A 14,487-nucleotide genomic window follows, 5' to 3' on the forward strand; every position below is an offset into this window, starting at 1 on the left:
TGTGTTGCTCTGTGAAATGCTGCTCTCCGCTGTCCCTCTGCTATGTGAGGAAGCGTGGAAATCTTAAGACCATTGCTATGGAGACAACATGTGAGCATGATTTGACACATCCCAAAGTTTAAATTGGGTGAAGGTGGTAGTCTGAATTGTGCCCCTTGAATTCTGCATAGCAACAGGTGCCCGCTGCCTGCAAAAAAACCTGTACCCTGACCCCATGACCAAGGAAAAATAGATAAGACAGATCTACGCCAGTAACGTTACTGCTAGTTTTCTACTATTTTTCAAAGTTTTTTAATTTATCCTACAATGAATAATATAGACCAACTTTAATTTCAAGTGATCTGCATCGGTGAGTCAAACCTTTTTTTTAAGCTGACGTTTGCTTGGACATTTACAGTGCGCCGATCACTGTAAACTGGATTGGCGACTGAACTTTTGAGCTGATGTGTTCCTTTACACATGTTTTGGACAGTGCGCCGTTCACTTTATAACCTGCATTGGTTGAGTTTTTTTTTCTTTTCTTATATTGGAGCTGATGGATGTGTGACAAGAGACTTGTATGGACAGACTACATTGAGCTAACCCCTGTGTTTCAAATTGGAGTCTGAAATGGTTTCTGTATACAAGCCAACATTTTATGTATCAATGAAATCTGCAAGGGCATCAACTTTTTACAAAGTTGTGTTCATTTAGCAGCATGATTTGTTGCAGATATCTGTTTCAGTTATGCTATTCGCTGCATGTTGCATGCATAGTCTAAGTTGATATTCACATCATAAGAGTTATTGATTTCTGATACTTTTGTGATGGTGACATGACGTCATACACATTTTCACATAAAATCGCCACTGGGGCTGCTACTTGTCAGTTTGACGTTGGGAATGACAGCCTGTAACCACGAGCATCAGAAAGGATATGGGCTAATCTGCAGTGACAAACATCAATACCGATCAGTCCATCAAGTTGGACAGAGGGTAATGACCAATGAGAACTGCTGTTGCCGTCACACACTGAGGAATGACAGCTTCAGTGTGCTGGGAACTTGTGGTCATCAGAACCCTGAGGGTAACAGAGCACGGCTGTTCCACAGGCAAGGTTCCCACATCCTGGTTTATGCAACCTGGTTACTCCCCCATCTGTTTCCACTTAACATGTGAATACACTTGACTGGGAAACTGCTGAAATGGTCAATAAGTATCGATTTGCCAGGAAACTGATGTTTTTTTTGGATTCATATTATTATTATTATTATTTTACAAAGCTACAAAGCAATAACGAGATTAACACAAGAAGGATATTCAAATTTCGGTTAAACTCCTCTGACAAATAGATGTCTCGAAGTTTGAGATAGCCCGAACCCTTTGCACAGCTTCACAGCCTGAAGGATTGATCACGACGAGAATAGTGGTTGAGAAGTGCGATACAAAAATTGAGCGCCTGGCATTTGGAGTCCGCCCCCCCCCCCCCCCCCCCCCCCTCCACCAAGTTTTTATTTCCATAGTCCAAATTAGAATTTAGTTCACAGTCACAATATGACAAGTTCTATGTCATTTAACGTATAGTAATGCGTGGAAAGCGGGATTTTCCTTTTTAAGTATAGACTGCTCAAACAGTACCGCGTGATGTTCTTCTGTCTTTCCCTTTTCGCACGGTGCTCCGGACGTCACCACCACCGAAGCGAAGCTATCACAAGATTGAAGCATTGTCTCCCCCTTTACTCTCGTTCCTCCTCCAGACTGCACAGCACGGGGTAGTGATCGTATACTTCAGTGTGTTTTACCCAAAGCTGCAGAAACTATTTTTTTTGTACAGGAAAGGAACAGCATTTTTGTACAAAGATGCAAGAGTGAACCATGCGCTCCAGGGGGACGCATAGTTGGCGAGGTGTCCCTTTCAACACCACTGGAGGTTCGGTGCCGTGATGTTAAATTTTTCAGGTGTAGATCTTACTTTTAAAAGCAGGGAGAATGATTCAGAAGTTCTCAACAACACCGTACACCCAAGCTACAACGCTGCCACGACGGGAAACCTCTCCACCATGCAGAACAAATCGTGCGGAGAGCAATTACTTGATTTTGACACCGCGGAGAAAATATTCATTGGAACAATGTTAGCTATCATCACCGCGGTAACTGTCATGGGAAACACGCTAGTGGTGATTGCCGTGTGTGTAGTAAAGAAACTGCGCCAGCCGTCAAACTATCTTTTGGTTTCTCTGGCGGTAGCGGACCTCTCAGTGGCACTTGTAGTTATGCCATTTGTTATAGTAACAGACCTAACAGGAGGCAAGTGGCTTTTTGGCGAGGTTTTTTGCAATATTTTTATCGGAATGGATGTTATGTGTTGTACGGCTTCTATAATGACTTTGTGTGTGATCAGCGTGGACAGGTGAGTTTGACTTGATGTAGGCTATTACCTTTCAGTGATGTGCTTATGTGTAGCCTCCATGTGAAAATAATGGCATAGGGTAATGACTGGGTAAGGAAGATGAATAGTCTGAAGGACTTCGAATGATGATCGAGGGAAATTAAATTGTTTTATTAATGTACAATAAATGTTATAAAAAGCAACTTCAGTGATATTAGAGACTTTTGGGGGTGAGCAATGAACACTTAATAAGCTTTCACAGTGTGTACAGTGCTAAATTACTAAAACTGCATTAGATGTGAAGTTTGCAGTTGTTATGCAGTTAGTCATACTGCTCCTCCTGATGAGGTTCACACAGCCTGCTTACCACCATTTGTAATAATACATTAATACTTGCCAGTTAAGAGATAAAGTAACTGCAAAAGATACAAAAGATGTAAAAGGCTACTATTTTAACAATGCAAAATTAAGTCTTCAGAGGGACCCATTGTTTGGAAACCTCTATTGACATATCTGCTGCTGGTAAATGTAGCTGAAAATTACCATCTTTGTTGGGGTGAAGAATACATGTGGGCCTGGCTTTAATAATAATTCACCAATATTGACTTAAGTGCGACTGCTCTGATAACCTTCCCGATATCAAAGGTAGGAAGACACAATGTTAAATGTTTTTGCCAATAAAACTGAATGAAATAAATTCAAGTGATCAATCAGACTGTTCTTCCTCAGTCACCTCAATGAAGACAAACCCTGATAGTGGGAAACCATGATCAGATTATCTTTCCTCCTGTCTTCCTCATAATGCCTCATTAGTGGAATTTATTCTGCACTAAACTGATGGAGGCGCCCTCAAAGTCAGACTGATGTGAATAGCCTTGAACACTCTGAATGTGATTTAATACGAACACATGGTAGAGTTTGGCTCTGACATTCACAGCATTTAAATGTGGTTGTTCGATAACAGCTGTCAGCTTCCTCCCCAAGAGTCATAAACATTAATGGAAAAGGATCTTTTTTATTCTTGATCCGTCATTCTTTCCCTTAACACACACACACACACACACACACACACACACATTAACAGTGACATTTATTTAGTTCTTAATTTGACATCCTTTTTATTGTATCTTACAATTCTTGCAACTTTCAACTCGCCAGAATCATACATATGCATGCATTTTTTTTTCAGAGTTTCTATTTATTTCTACAATCAGTTATGTACTATAAAATAACACATTTTCCCACTTAGTTTATGGATGCAGAAAAAACGAAATATGTTTGTTCTTTTTGGCAGACATACAGCTCCCCCTAATGGCTGACATTATCAAGGATGTTTTTTAAGATAACCGAGGAAACCCTGCAATATACTATATTGTATTCACCTGTCAGTAATAGTGATGGCATTAGTGGCAGTATTATTTGGCATACAGTTATATTGAATGCAGTATTCTGAGAAACTCCTCACACCCTATGTCAAAGGTTGTTGTTGGATTCAGTTGCTATGCAATCCTCTGTGAACATTTCACTGTCAACGTTTCACACATCGCTTCTCCATTGATCATTTGCTCTTAATATATTGTCCCAATGTAACCTTTATGGCTGTCTTACCAGTCCAACCATGGTAAACACAACCCTGTCTGAGACGAGGCACTGCATGCAAAGTCAATATCACCATTCCCCAGGCATTCCTTTTGAAAGGTAGACATTTCCAAAAAGGACTTTAATTGCACACTAAACACGGTGAGGGAGTTTAGCTGTCAACTGCAAACTCGGGACCATGAGGCCACACATTTGACAGTGAAAGCGACTGAACCTCTGTAAATAAGTATACCCAAATTAACGTGACAGACAAATGGATGACCATGCTGGTCAGTTTTGCCAAGACTGCCACAAGAACACAAAACCATTCTGGAGCTAAAAAAGACCTTTGTAAGTGGGCATGCCGGAAGAGGATATTCTCCTCTGTGAGAGCTCTGTTAGCCTCTGAGAGAGATTAATATTTTACAACAGCTCTCAGAGGATGACAGATGCAGAGAAAAGGGTTTGTGAGATTGAATTAGGATATTTGACCAGCTTCTGAAGTTGATAGAAAATGCAAATAGTTGTTGATCTCTGAGTTCCTTTGCCTTTGCTCAAGGATTCGTTTGATCCCATGTGTTATAATGTGGGCATGATCTTGGCAAATGCTATTTTCATTTATGGTGTCTCCAGAATCAAAGAGAATGACGTCTTTGTGATTGTTTATAGATCACCAACAAACAAGTATATATGCAAAATTCTTTACCTGTGTGTGATGTGGTTTATGTGGAATGTGTGAAAACCCCAGTATGAATAATGGAATCAGATGGAGAGGCATGCACCACATTTGGAATGAGTGACCCCCCCCCCCCCCACACACACACACACACTTGACGCTACTTAAAAGGGAAATATATAAAAAAGAGAGAATGTTCGGTATAAGTAGTCATCAGGGATTTAGAAAGATCACATTAAAATTGCAAATGAGAAAGAAACCCTCTTGACTGCCTGACTCTAAATGAACTGCGGAAAAAAGGTTTCCCAGGATACCACAGGGTCTCTCAGTCCGGCCTGTGTGTTCATCGCTGTACTTATCTATGTCACTGCGTAAGCGTATTGGTGCATTGACATTGTGCACCTTTTTTTATTGTAGCACCAGATGGACGGCTCGAAAGAGTTCACTCTGTAGCGAGGCACACCTGGGATTTGGGTGACCCAGCATGTATGAGGCTAAGCGTTGTGTCGGTCTGGGATTGCTCCCTCTGAGCCAGTAGACAGGTCGAGCTCAAGGGGAACTGGATTGAAGTGATTTTGCCTGGATTAGGAAATCTGTGTTAATGCAGGAGAATTATGGCGGTAACCAGTTTGCAAACAGTTAGAGAAATGGTATTGCTGATGCAAGAAGGAAAGAAGTTGTAATTTAAATATAACTGTGTGGTGCTTGTTCATAGCAAGTTGGCTACGTGTGTGTGTGTGGGAGGGGGGTGGGGGCAGTATAATCATTTGTAATTATCAGTCAGTACACAAAATTTGACAGTGAAATAAGACGGATCTTCAAACTTTTTGGCTGCTTTAGGATTATTTGGGGCAGCTACTTCAACTGTGTGTGGATGCCAACAGAGAATAGGTCTGTTAGTTTTCCACCTGCAACTGCAATTGTTCAACTCATCAAAAGCCACCAGTAAAAAAGACAGCTTGAGCATTTGTCTTCATGTTTCATATTTTTGCTGTCCTTCATAATGGATGCTGTAGGTACAAGGTTCACAGGAAGTCACCTATTTTTGCTACAATTAGATGTTGCCGTGGACGTGTTTACTGTGCTGAGAAGGTGAAAGATGTGGGCAGGTCAAGCTGGGGTGAGTGTGTGGCCCAGGTATGCTGTCCTCATTTATATTTCCCCCATGGTGGATGGAGGGGTATGTTAGGGTGAACAATTACATTGTCAGACACTGGGACATTTAGAATGTCATTTACCTGGTAAAATGTTCAATATGGTGGAGCTTGAGGCAAATATAGATGTTTTGAGCGACCTTTAGCATTCTGTTCTTCTGCTGTACTTAATGCTCTACTCAGTAGAACTAAGATTTCTTAACGACAATGTATTCCTGCAGTGATCTGGTTTGATGGCTTGTTGAGGATATCCGTAAAAATATTCTAGTGAGATTGGTGCCCTAATAGATCCATTTGCACATTGGATTTAAATATTTTTAAGTTTTGTCTTTTTATGCACTAATGCAAATTTAGTTTTGTTGCAATAATTAATTAAATGCATCAATCCACACACATATTAAGGGTCATTGCCAGAAATGATAGATGCTACCTGCCTCTTCCTGTTTGTGCTGAATGCTTTGTATTCATTGTTCAGCCCAAAAAAAAACAATTTTTACTTAAAAAAAAGTCTTGCTACTTTCATGTCGCTACACACACATGCTGGTCTGCCGGTGAGTGGTACACACATACACACATACTGGAAAACATGCACTTCCTGTCTTACATGTTATCTCGTCATCCCCTTTCCTTACCCTGGCAGTATTTCCCTCAAGCACGTATTAACCTACATCAGTGTTAATCCCTCCTCAAAAATTCATACAACAAGTATACGCCACACACACAAGGCCCTTATTCTTTATTGCCTATTGAAGTGAAAGATTCAGTATTCTTTTGGGGGATGTTGTAAGCAAAAAAGTTGTAAGTTAAAAGCAGGGACTACTGCCATTTCAGCATTCCAAGTTAGGGAGACAGACAGCTTTGTTATTTCCCTGGGCAAGGATCATTACACTAATCCATCTTTTCCCCATCCTGTTGAACCATGCAAATATGTTAATGATGCTCCTCATCAGCCAGATCATCCTTCACTGTAAACGTGACATTTAGCGGCTTTGCTTCTATGTTAACTTCCACCTCATGCAATTTCCTTGATCTCATCGTCACATTTTTCAAACATTGTTTTACAAATGGCCTTCTCGTTAATCCATGTGATGTTATTAAAAACAAAGTCAAGCCCTTCACAGCAAATACACATGATAGCTTCCCAGAGGAGAATGCTGCCAAAGATTTGCCACCGTTTTTTGAAAAGGGATGGTCTTTGTTTTTTTAACTGTTGATGCCACAGTCAGTTAGTTCATTCAGCTGAAGAAAAAGAGCTCTGGTGGACACTAATGTCTGTTTCTGGTTGTACCATGGACAGTCATTTTAGTAAATGCAGTTTAGCACAGTATGATTGCTGTAAGACCCTCCTGCAGCGAATTATCAGCTCTCCATAGGGGCTTGTTTGTTACTTAAGTTTGCATCAAAGTGTAAGAATATATATACACTGGGTGGAAATACTACCAGACCAAATACTACCAGACACTTTGGTGGTGAATTCACACCGTTTGCAGTGTTGGCATGACAGACAAAAAACAGACAGTCATAACACTGTGCATCAGGTGAACAGTTTTCATAATCTGGGCACCAGAGAAAAGGTTACTTGAAAGTCGACTTTGCAGAATGGAATGCCTAAGGCCACAGAAGATGCTGAGCGGTCAGAGGTCAAACCTTTGACACAACCTATGTTTTTGTATTCCTGCCACTTCCATTTCAGACATAGTACCTCAAGTCTGAAAGGCTGGACCCCTAGCTACACACATGGACTGGCAGTGTTCAAAACAGGAAACAATGTCCATGTGAACCCTTGGTGATTCCCTTTGGGATTCTTTCACAGGCACTGTTATCCTTCCGAGCAACCCATGTTCAAATAATTAGATAATCAGATCAACAAATCAAGTTAGAAATATGAGGAGATTAAGAATATTTCTATTATACATATGCTCATTCCATATGTGTCTCTGTGCAACGTTATTGCAGGCATATCCAAATAATGGCACAAACTGGTAGCGTAGATAAACAGGTACCAGAAAATTGCCTGAATATCCCTTGATAAACACATCTGTTTGGATTTGATTTGAATTTAGAATGCAATTACCTCAGGGAGTTTATTTTCATAGTCAATTACACAGAGACACGGCAGACATACATTTCTTGGCAGTGCTTTACAGGACTTTGCTGTGTGTGTGTATTAAGCTTGAGGATGTTGCAGTATGCATGTGCGACTTCATTACATAGACATCCAGCATTCAGGATCAGGGTTAGACTAGTGAGCAGTCAGGTCTGCTGATGATATAGTAGTAACCATTGGAAACGTGAATCCTTTAACTTAAAAAAAAAAAAAGTTTGTGACCATTGATTTCATTTAGTCTTACTCCTATCTGTTCATATTTACTTACATGATTGAACTGTGAGCAAATTGGCTTTTACTTAGCTTCCCCTTTATGTGTTGACACATGCAAGCCTCAACACGATTTGACACGAACAGCAGTTATCACTCTATCTACTGTGATAGAATGGCTGCTTGAGTAGCCCTCCTGTAGGGCAAACACTAGGACAGGGGCGAGAGTAATGTCTTACTGAATAAAGCTGTTATCATACGGCAGACAGTAGACATCTGGCAACCTTATCTAATCTGTCGGGTTTGTACAAAATTAAACACCTTTCAGTGAAGAGAGCATGTTGCCTTTGGAAAAGTAACACTTCGCTTGACCTTCTATTTGACCACAACTTCCTTGTAGTAAACTGAAAGTAAGCTGTTAAGAAAAGGTTGAACTGTGCTAGGCTACTTTTGATTAAGAGTTGTATATTTAAGATGCTAAATGCTTGCCTGGAGTAGAAAAAGACGATATCTTAACAATAATATATAATAATGGTCAAATTTATGATTGAACATTGTTTAAAGTAAGGATTACAGTCCCACAATACACATAGCTAGCTGTTTAATTATGCCAAATGTATCAGTTATTATCATACCTGTCTTCTAATAAACATGTGTTTAGTATTCCAACACATGGAATAGTTTGTTCTGCGTACTTCAAACATCTATTAAGGAAATCTTGTATAACCATTGTGATTTTGTGTTAGTGTAATAATGTCCATTGGTGCATTCATTTCTAAAATGTATTGTTTGGCTATTGCATAATGCTCAGTTATACGGTAAATGCTTTTAGTGTATTAGTTAAGGGATCAGGAGATAACCTATATTTATACATCTCTCTTAAGGACAGATGGAGGGATATCTGATAGACATGCATTGCACCATTAAGGGTTGACTTGACTTACCTATATTGTGAGGGTAAATATTAAATAATTGCTCACATATACACACAGAAACCATAAACTTCAGGGTGCACTTTTGGCCTCGGTTCCTATTTTTAATTCCCTTTATGGATCGTTTTCAGCTCGCTCCAGAGTAGGTTGAAGGTTTTATCTTGGACCGCAAGATAGCACTTTTTAGCACAGCCTGTGAGTGCACAAACCTCGCTGTCTACACAGACGTCTGTGCCAAAAATAAGCCCAGGCTGGCCACTTTATCACGTATGTTATATGCAAGGGGTCATTCACAGTCCCATGAGCATGAAGCCGAGTCCATATCCAACAGATGTCAGGGGAATTCACTATCGAGGAATTTCCATCAGAGCCTACATAAAACTCACTGGTGTAACAGGGTGTGAATGATCCACACACATGTGTGCAGGTTGTCTATGACGCACAAGAGATTTCTGTGATGGAGTAGAGCTGCACAAATAGGTGTTGTTGGAGGGGGTGGGGTGGGGGATGGGGGATGGGGGGACGCAGTCAAGGTCACTCAGACCAAGCCGAGCCACTTAAGGATGACTCACAGGCTGAGTTTATGTGAAGGAGATGTATGTGTGGAGACGGTGGAGATCTGAGTCAATACTATCCCCCGCTGCTCGCCGCTCTTAACCTCAGCCTGTACCTAGTGGAGGTACACAAACAAAGGCAGCACAACACGACGCCATAGATGTGAAGTGATAGGAGGCCAGTAGATGAAACATGAAAACGTTCTAAGGGAGAGAGAGAGAGAGAGACCTATACCTGTCCATTAGACTACACAGCCGCAGCCAAATTTGTGTGTTCACCCTTTTATGGCTCAGCTCTACTTTCATAGACTCACTCTCCGTCTGTTTCAGTGCATCAGACACTAAAACATTTCCCCGGGTTTTCCAACGCAAGGCGTCTCCGGGTGAATAAGGTCCACAAATGGCCCGTGACAGAAACTGAGTGGTGCTTGGGTTAGAAAAAGTTCACTTTGCTGCTGGTGTCTAGTTTATGTCAAAATGGATTCTCCATTAGGCCTGGGAGGACGCTGTGAGATAGAGACCATATCATGGCCTACAGGGAAAGGATGGTGGAGTGTGTTAGAGGCTGACACCTATGGTAAAAGTGAGTTGAACCCACTCTCTGTAGAAGAAGATTGTATGAATCATTTGGGTCGCTATGTAAAAAGCATGTGCATTTCAGGGATTTAAATGCTTAGAGACATTAGAGAAGATGTTTATTGGATGAAAACAGAACTGTAGAAAAATATAACAGGTAGAGGATTTGGATCATATTTGGAGAAATATTTACAGGTGCTGACTGTCTGGTGTGAATATGTCTTTTATTATGTGTCATAATGATGCAGATAATCATGTCACACATACACCATGTATTTGCTTGGGCATATGTTTCATGAAGGTGATTTATACAGTATTTCTCCCCAGAAAAAACATTTACATCTAAACTCTAGGTAAACGCTACACAGACAAATCTTGCTGAGAATAATACTTCTTTAGTCTTGTTACTTTACCTACCATTGCCTTTAGCATTTCACCACAGGTTTTCCCTGTTCTTGTTTCTCGTCAGAACATGATTGACAACCAACCTCACACTTTTTTGAAAAGGAAAAAACAACCTTTACCTTAAAAAATAGTACATGTGACTGATAGACTCAAGGTATATTCTAATATATTCTCTCTTACAGAAAACCCTTGAGTTGCTTTTATTAGGGCCGTGTCTTCAACCACCATATCATCTCCCACAGTGAAAGAAGTCACATCTCCTTATGGAGTCACAGGAGGTTGCACTTAACCTGACAGCTTGCTGACAAGGCTGCCCCTTCAGCTAACTCTCTGTTGCATAAACCTTTGATGTGAACAACAGGAGATACTTGAGTAATATAGCTGGATGCTCTAGCACATTTTGAGGTCAGCAGAAAAAAGCAGAGCCCGCAGCCATTAGAACTCAAATTTCAGACAGTTCTCAGATGGGTTTTTAAGTGCTATCACAAAAATGGAGGCGTGTAAGTAGTAGTAGTAAAGCCATCTTCCCATGTTTGTTTTGGTGTTTTCTCAACCATCTGGAGTCAATTATACACCTGTGGCGCCAGGAATGGTTGACTACACAATGATAGCAGCTGGCACAGTTTATGTATGCAGATTTTGAACTTTTCACCTCCTCCGATATCACAAGACATTAATGAGGCCTTTACTGAGTCATGTGGTTTTCTCTTGTCACAGATATCTGGGCATCACCCGACCCTTGACATACCCGGCCCGTCAGAACGGCCAGCTGATGGCCAAGATGATCCTGGGCGTGTGGTTGGCGTCGGCATCCATCACCCTGCCGCCGTTTTGTGGCTGGGCCAAGAACATCCACACAGCCGGCGTCTGCCTGATCAGCCAGGACCTGGGCTACACCATCTATTCCACGGCTTTGGCCTTCTACATCCCCATGCTAGTGATGCTCGTCATGTACTACAAGATCTTTAAGGCGGCGCGCAAGAGTGGGGCCAAGCACCGCTCCATAAATTTCTCGCACCGCGAGGAGCTGGCCACAGTGGCGGTGGGCAGCGAGGCACTCAAGATGCAGGGCCTGAAGGGGCCGGCGTCCGGCATGGTAGAGGAGTGCGCTGTGCTGTCACGGCTGCTGACCCACCAGCGGCACAATATCTCCATCTTCAAGCGCGAGCAGAAGGCTGCCACCACGCTGGGCGTGATCGTGGGCGTGTTCAGCATCTGCTGGTTGCCCTTCTTCATGCTGACTACCGTGCGGCCCTTCATCTGCGGCGTGCAGTGCAGCTGCGTGCCCATCTGGCTGGAGCGCACACTCCTGTGGCTGGGCTACGCCAACTCGCTCATGAACCCCTTCATCTACGCCTTCTTCAACCGCGACCTGCGCTCCACCTACCGCGACCTGCTGCGCTGTCGCTACCGCAACATCAACAGACGGCTGTCGGCGGTGGGCGTGCACGAGGCACTGAGAGTGTAGGCACTGGCCTGGCGGGAAACGTAAGCTCGCTCCAACGTTTTTTGGGGGACCGGGTCCTTGTTGTTGTTTTTGTTTTTCCAGTCGAAGAGTCAGGGAGAAGAGCAGTCAATATGGCAGACTCAGGGGATTGTGTAACGGGGGATGAATAGGTAAACCGGCGCTGATTGATATCGGAAGAACGGAAGGGCCGTGGGCTCTGTGGGGAGGGCGACGCACAGACGGAACGATCACCTCAGTGTCCCTGTGAGTCACACAGTCTATTTTTGGAGGCCGCCAACCAGAAGTTGTCTTTGATGGGCTATTGGAGATGACAGGGCTTTGTGGCGTATGTTCCACACAGAAACATGCACTGGCACGTACACACACACACACATGCACAGAATGCCTCTGACTCTTTACCATAAACTGTAAATACAAAGGAGTTCAGGTGCAGGTCATTTGCCAAACTATTGAAGGTGTTATTTAACACCAAACCTTTAATGTTTAATGAAGTTGCTGTGGGCACATCAACCAAAATGTATTTACAGAGAAGAGGCAGTTAAATATATCGTTTTTGCATAGCGTGTACATATATTTTTTCAAATAAATGTGTATGTTGGTAAATATAATTACACTATGCTGTATACAAAACTTGTGCCACCGAATCAGATGTATGTAGCCTTTCAGTATAATGTTCGAAACAACACACATCTAACAACATTGATATTATGACATCAGCTTCAAACTGTTTGTATAGATAAAATGAATGAATTTATAAGACAGGATTCACTCCATTACAGTAGCCTATATCCTCTATCATTGTATGTCTGTATGTCATTATCATTTAAGGACTGGAACAAAATGAACTGTCTAAATCCCATCAAATCATTCTAGAATGTTGGGTCTACAAATGGCAGGATTATCCTGCAGGATATACATTTCGTCAAACTCAGTCGGATGATTTACATTTGGACAGATTCAAGTGAATGTCGGTTCTTCCTGTGCTAATCGAAGTTTAAGCCATGTGAATCTCACACTTTCCCCCTGCCATGCTTTCAATTACCTCACAAGATGAGAAGATCAAAATAGACACGCTTGGCACTTGTACAATACACAAATTCGAAATGGCTCGACACATTACCACGTAATGTTGCCATGCTGGAAGAGGTGGAAGGTGGGTGGTGGGGGGAGCTATGTGCCAGGTCTCTCCATGCAGCAGTCATGGTGTTTTATAGCTGATGTTTCATTGCCCTTTATGTAATATGTGGTAACAATTTTATTAGTGCAGTGATGTTTACAGCACATGGTAAGAGTATGGCTGTAAAACTGTCCATTTTTATGGCTGAAACAGGTATTGCTATCTACTATCATGGAGTTATGGCAGGAAGTGGCCATACATGATATTTGTTTTAATCTTGAGCTGCAAGTTCATCATTCTGAAAACATGCATTGTGTTTGTGGTCTAACAACTGCGTCTAAAATGCTGTTCTGTTTCTACCTCCATTTTTATCAATACATTATAGCAAACACAGTGATTCAAGTTTTTGTTTTGTATTTCTTAGTTTCTTCTTTTTTATGTGTTTCTTCATTCTTCTCTTAAGTGTTAGTACTAATATCAGTTATAATAGTGTAAGCACAAACAAGACTGGATGGTTTTTATAATGAGAAGGACAATTATTTCTTCTGAGTCTTATGATCACTAACACTGATATATGCTCGGTGCATTGTGTAATCTAAGCACAGCATATTAAAACGTCTGAGCCTTGTGCGTCATACATAATACAGGATTTTCAGAAATTGAGATGCTCCAGTGCCAGTGCCACACTCTCAGGAAAATTGTAAAAAAAACAAGCAGAAGCAAAACAAAATCCCCAGTGAAACCTCCAATCTTAGCGTAGACATTTAAAGATTTCCTCATGACAATGAGCAGAGGGGATATTAGGCCCATCTGAAGCCACAGAGAGCCCTGCTGCCTCAGCATCTTTTAAAAGAGACCATGACCCAAAAAGTCCCTTTTATGCTAGACCTGCCTGCAGCAGAAATATTTTATTCAGACGTTGTATGGCAGCTGTCTAGCCCTTCTTCCGCAAACCTCAAGGGTGGGGGGAAAGGTAGGCATTGTGCATCAGGACAAAATGAAGAGGTTGGCTGTATAATACAGTGCATGAGTGCAGCGAAGGATGCTGAAAGGGGGGCAAGCTCCCCCCAAATCCCTCCCCAGCCCCAACCCCCAAATTAAAATATAATCACAACACGAATATGCTGACATCTCCTATTCATTCAGAGACAAGCACTGCCCCAGAGGAGCTGCCTGTCCTCTCCCAGTATCCTCTCTGTCACTGGGTGTTACGCTCAAGGTATGTGTGTTGAGATGGAGGCGCCTCATCACCGTCCCCCACCCCAACCCCAGCCCCAGCCCCAGCCCCAGCCCTGCCCTCCGCACAACCCCGCCTGCATGTCAGTGCACAGTTTGCAGGGCTT

The 14,487-nt window shown here is 42.1% G+C and overlaps 1 protein-coding gene across 1 annotated transcript; it reads left to right on the forward strand.

The window, feature by feature from the left end:
* Nucleotides 1-1,921: 1,921 nt before the first annotated feature.
* On the forward strand, nucleotides 1,922-12,027 carry htr7c (5-hydroxytryptamine (serotonin) receptor 7c; the record flags this gene model as incomplete). The annotated part of the gene is made up of 2 exons (XM_080852613.1): nucleotides 1,922-2,388; nucleotides 11,277-12,027. The coding sequence occupies 2 exons, from the start codon at nucleotides 1,922-1,924 to the stop codon at nucleotides 12,025-12,027; spliced, it is 1,218 nt and encodes a 405-aa protein (XP_080708739.1).
* Nucleotides 12,028-14,487: the final 2,460 nt, after the last annotated feature.

The sequence above is a fragment of the Sprattus sprattus genome (genome assembly GCF_963457725.1).
Source record: "Sprattus sprattus genome assembly, chromosome: 15".
Taxonomy (NCBI): domain Eukaryota; kingdom Metazoa; phylum Chordata; class Actinopteri; order Clupeiformes; family Clupeidae; genus Sprattus; species Sprattus sprattus.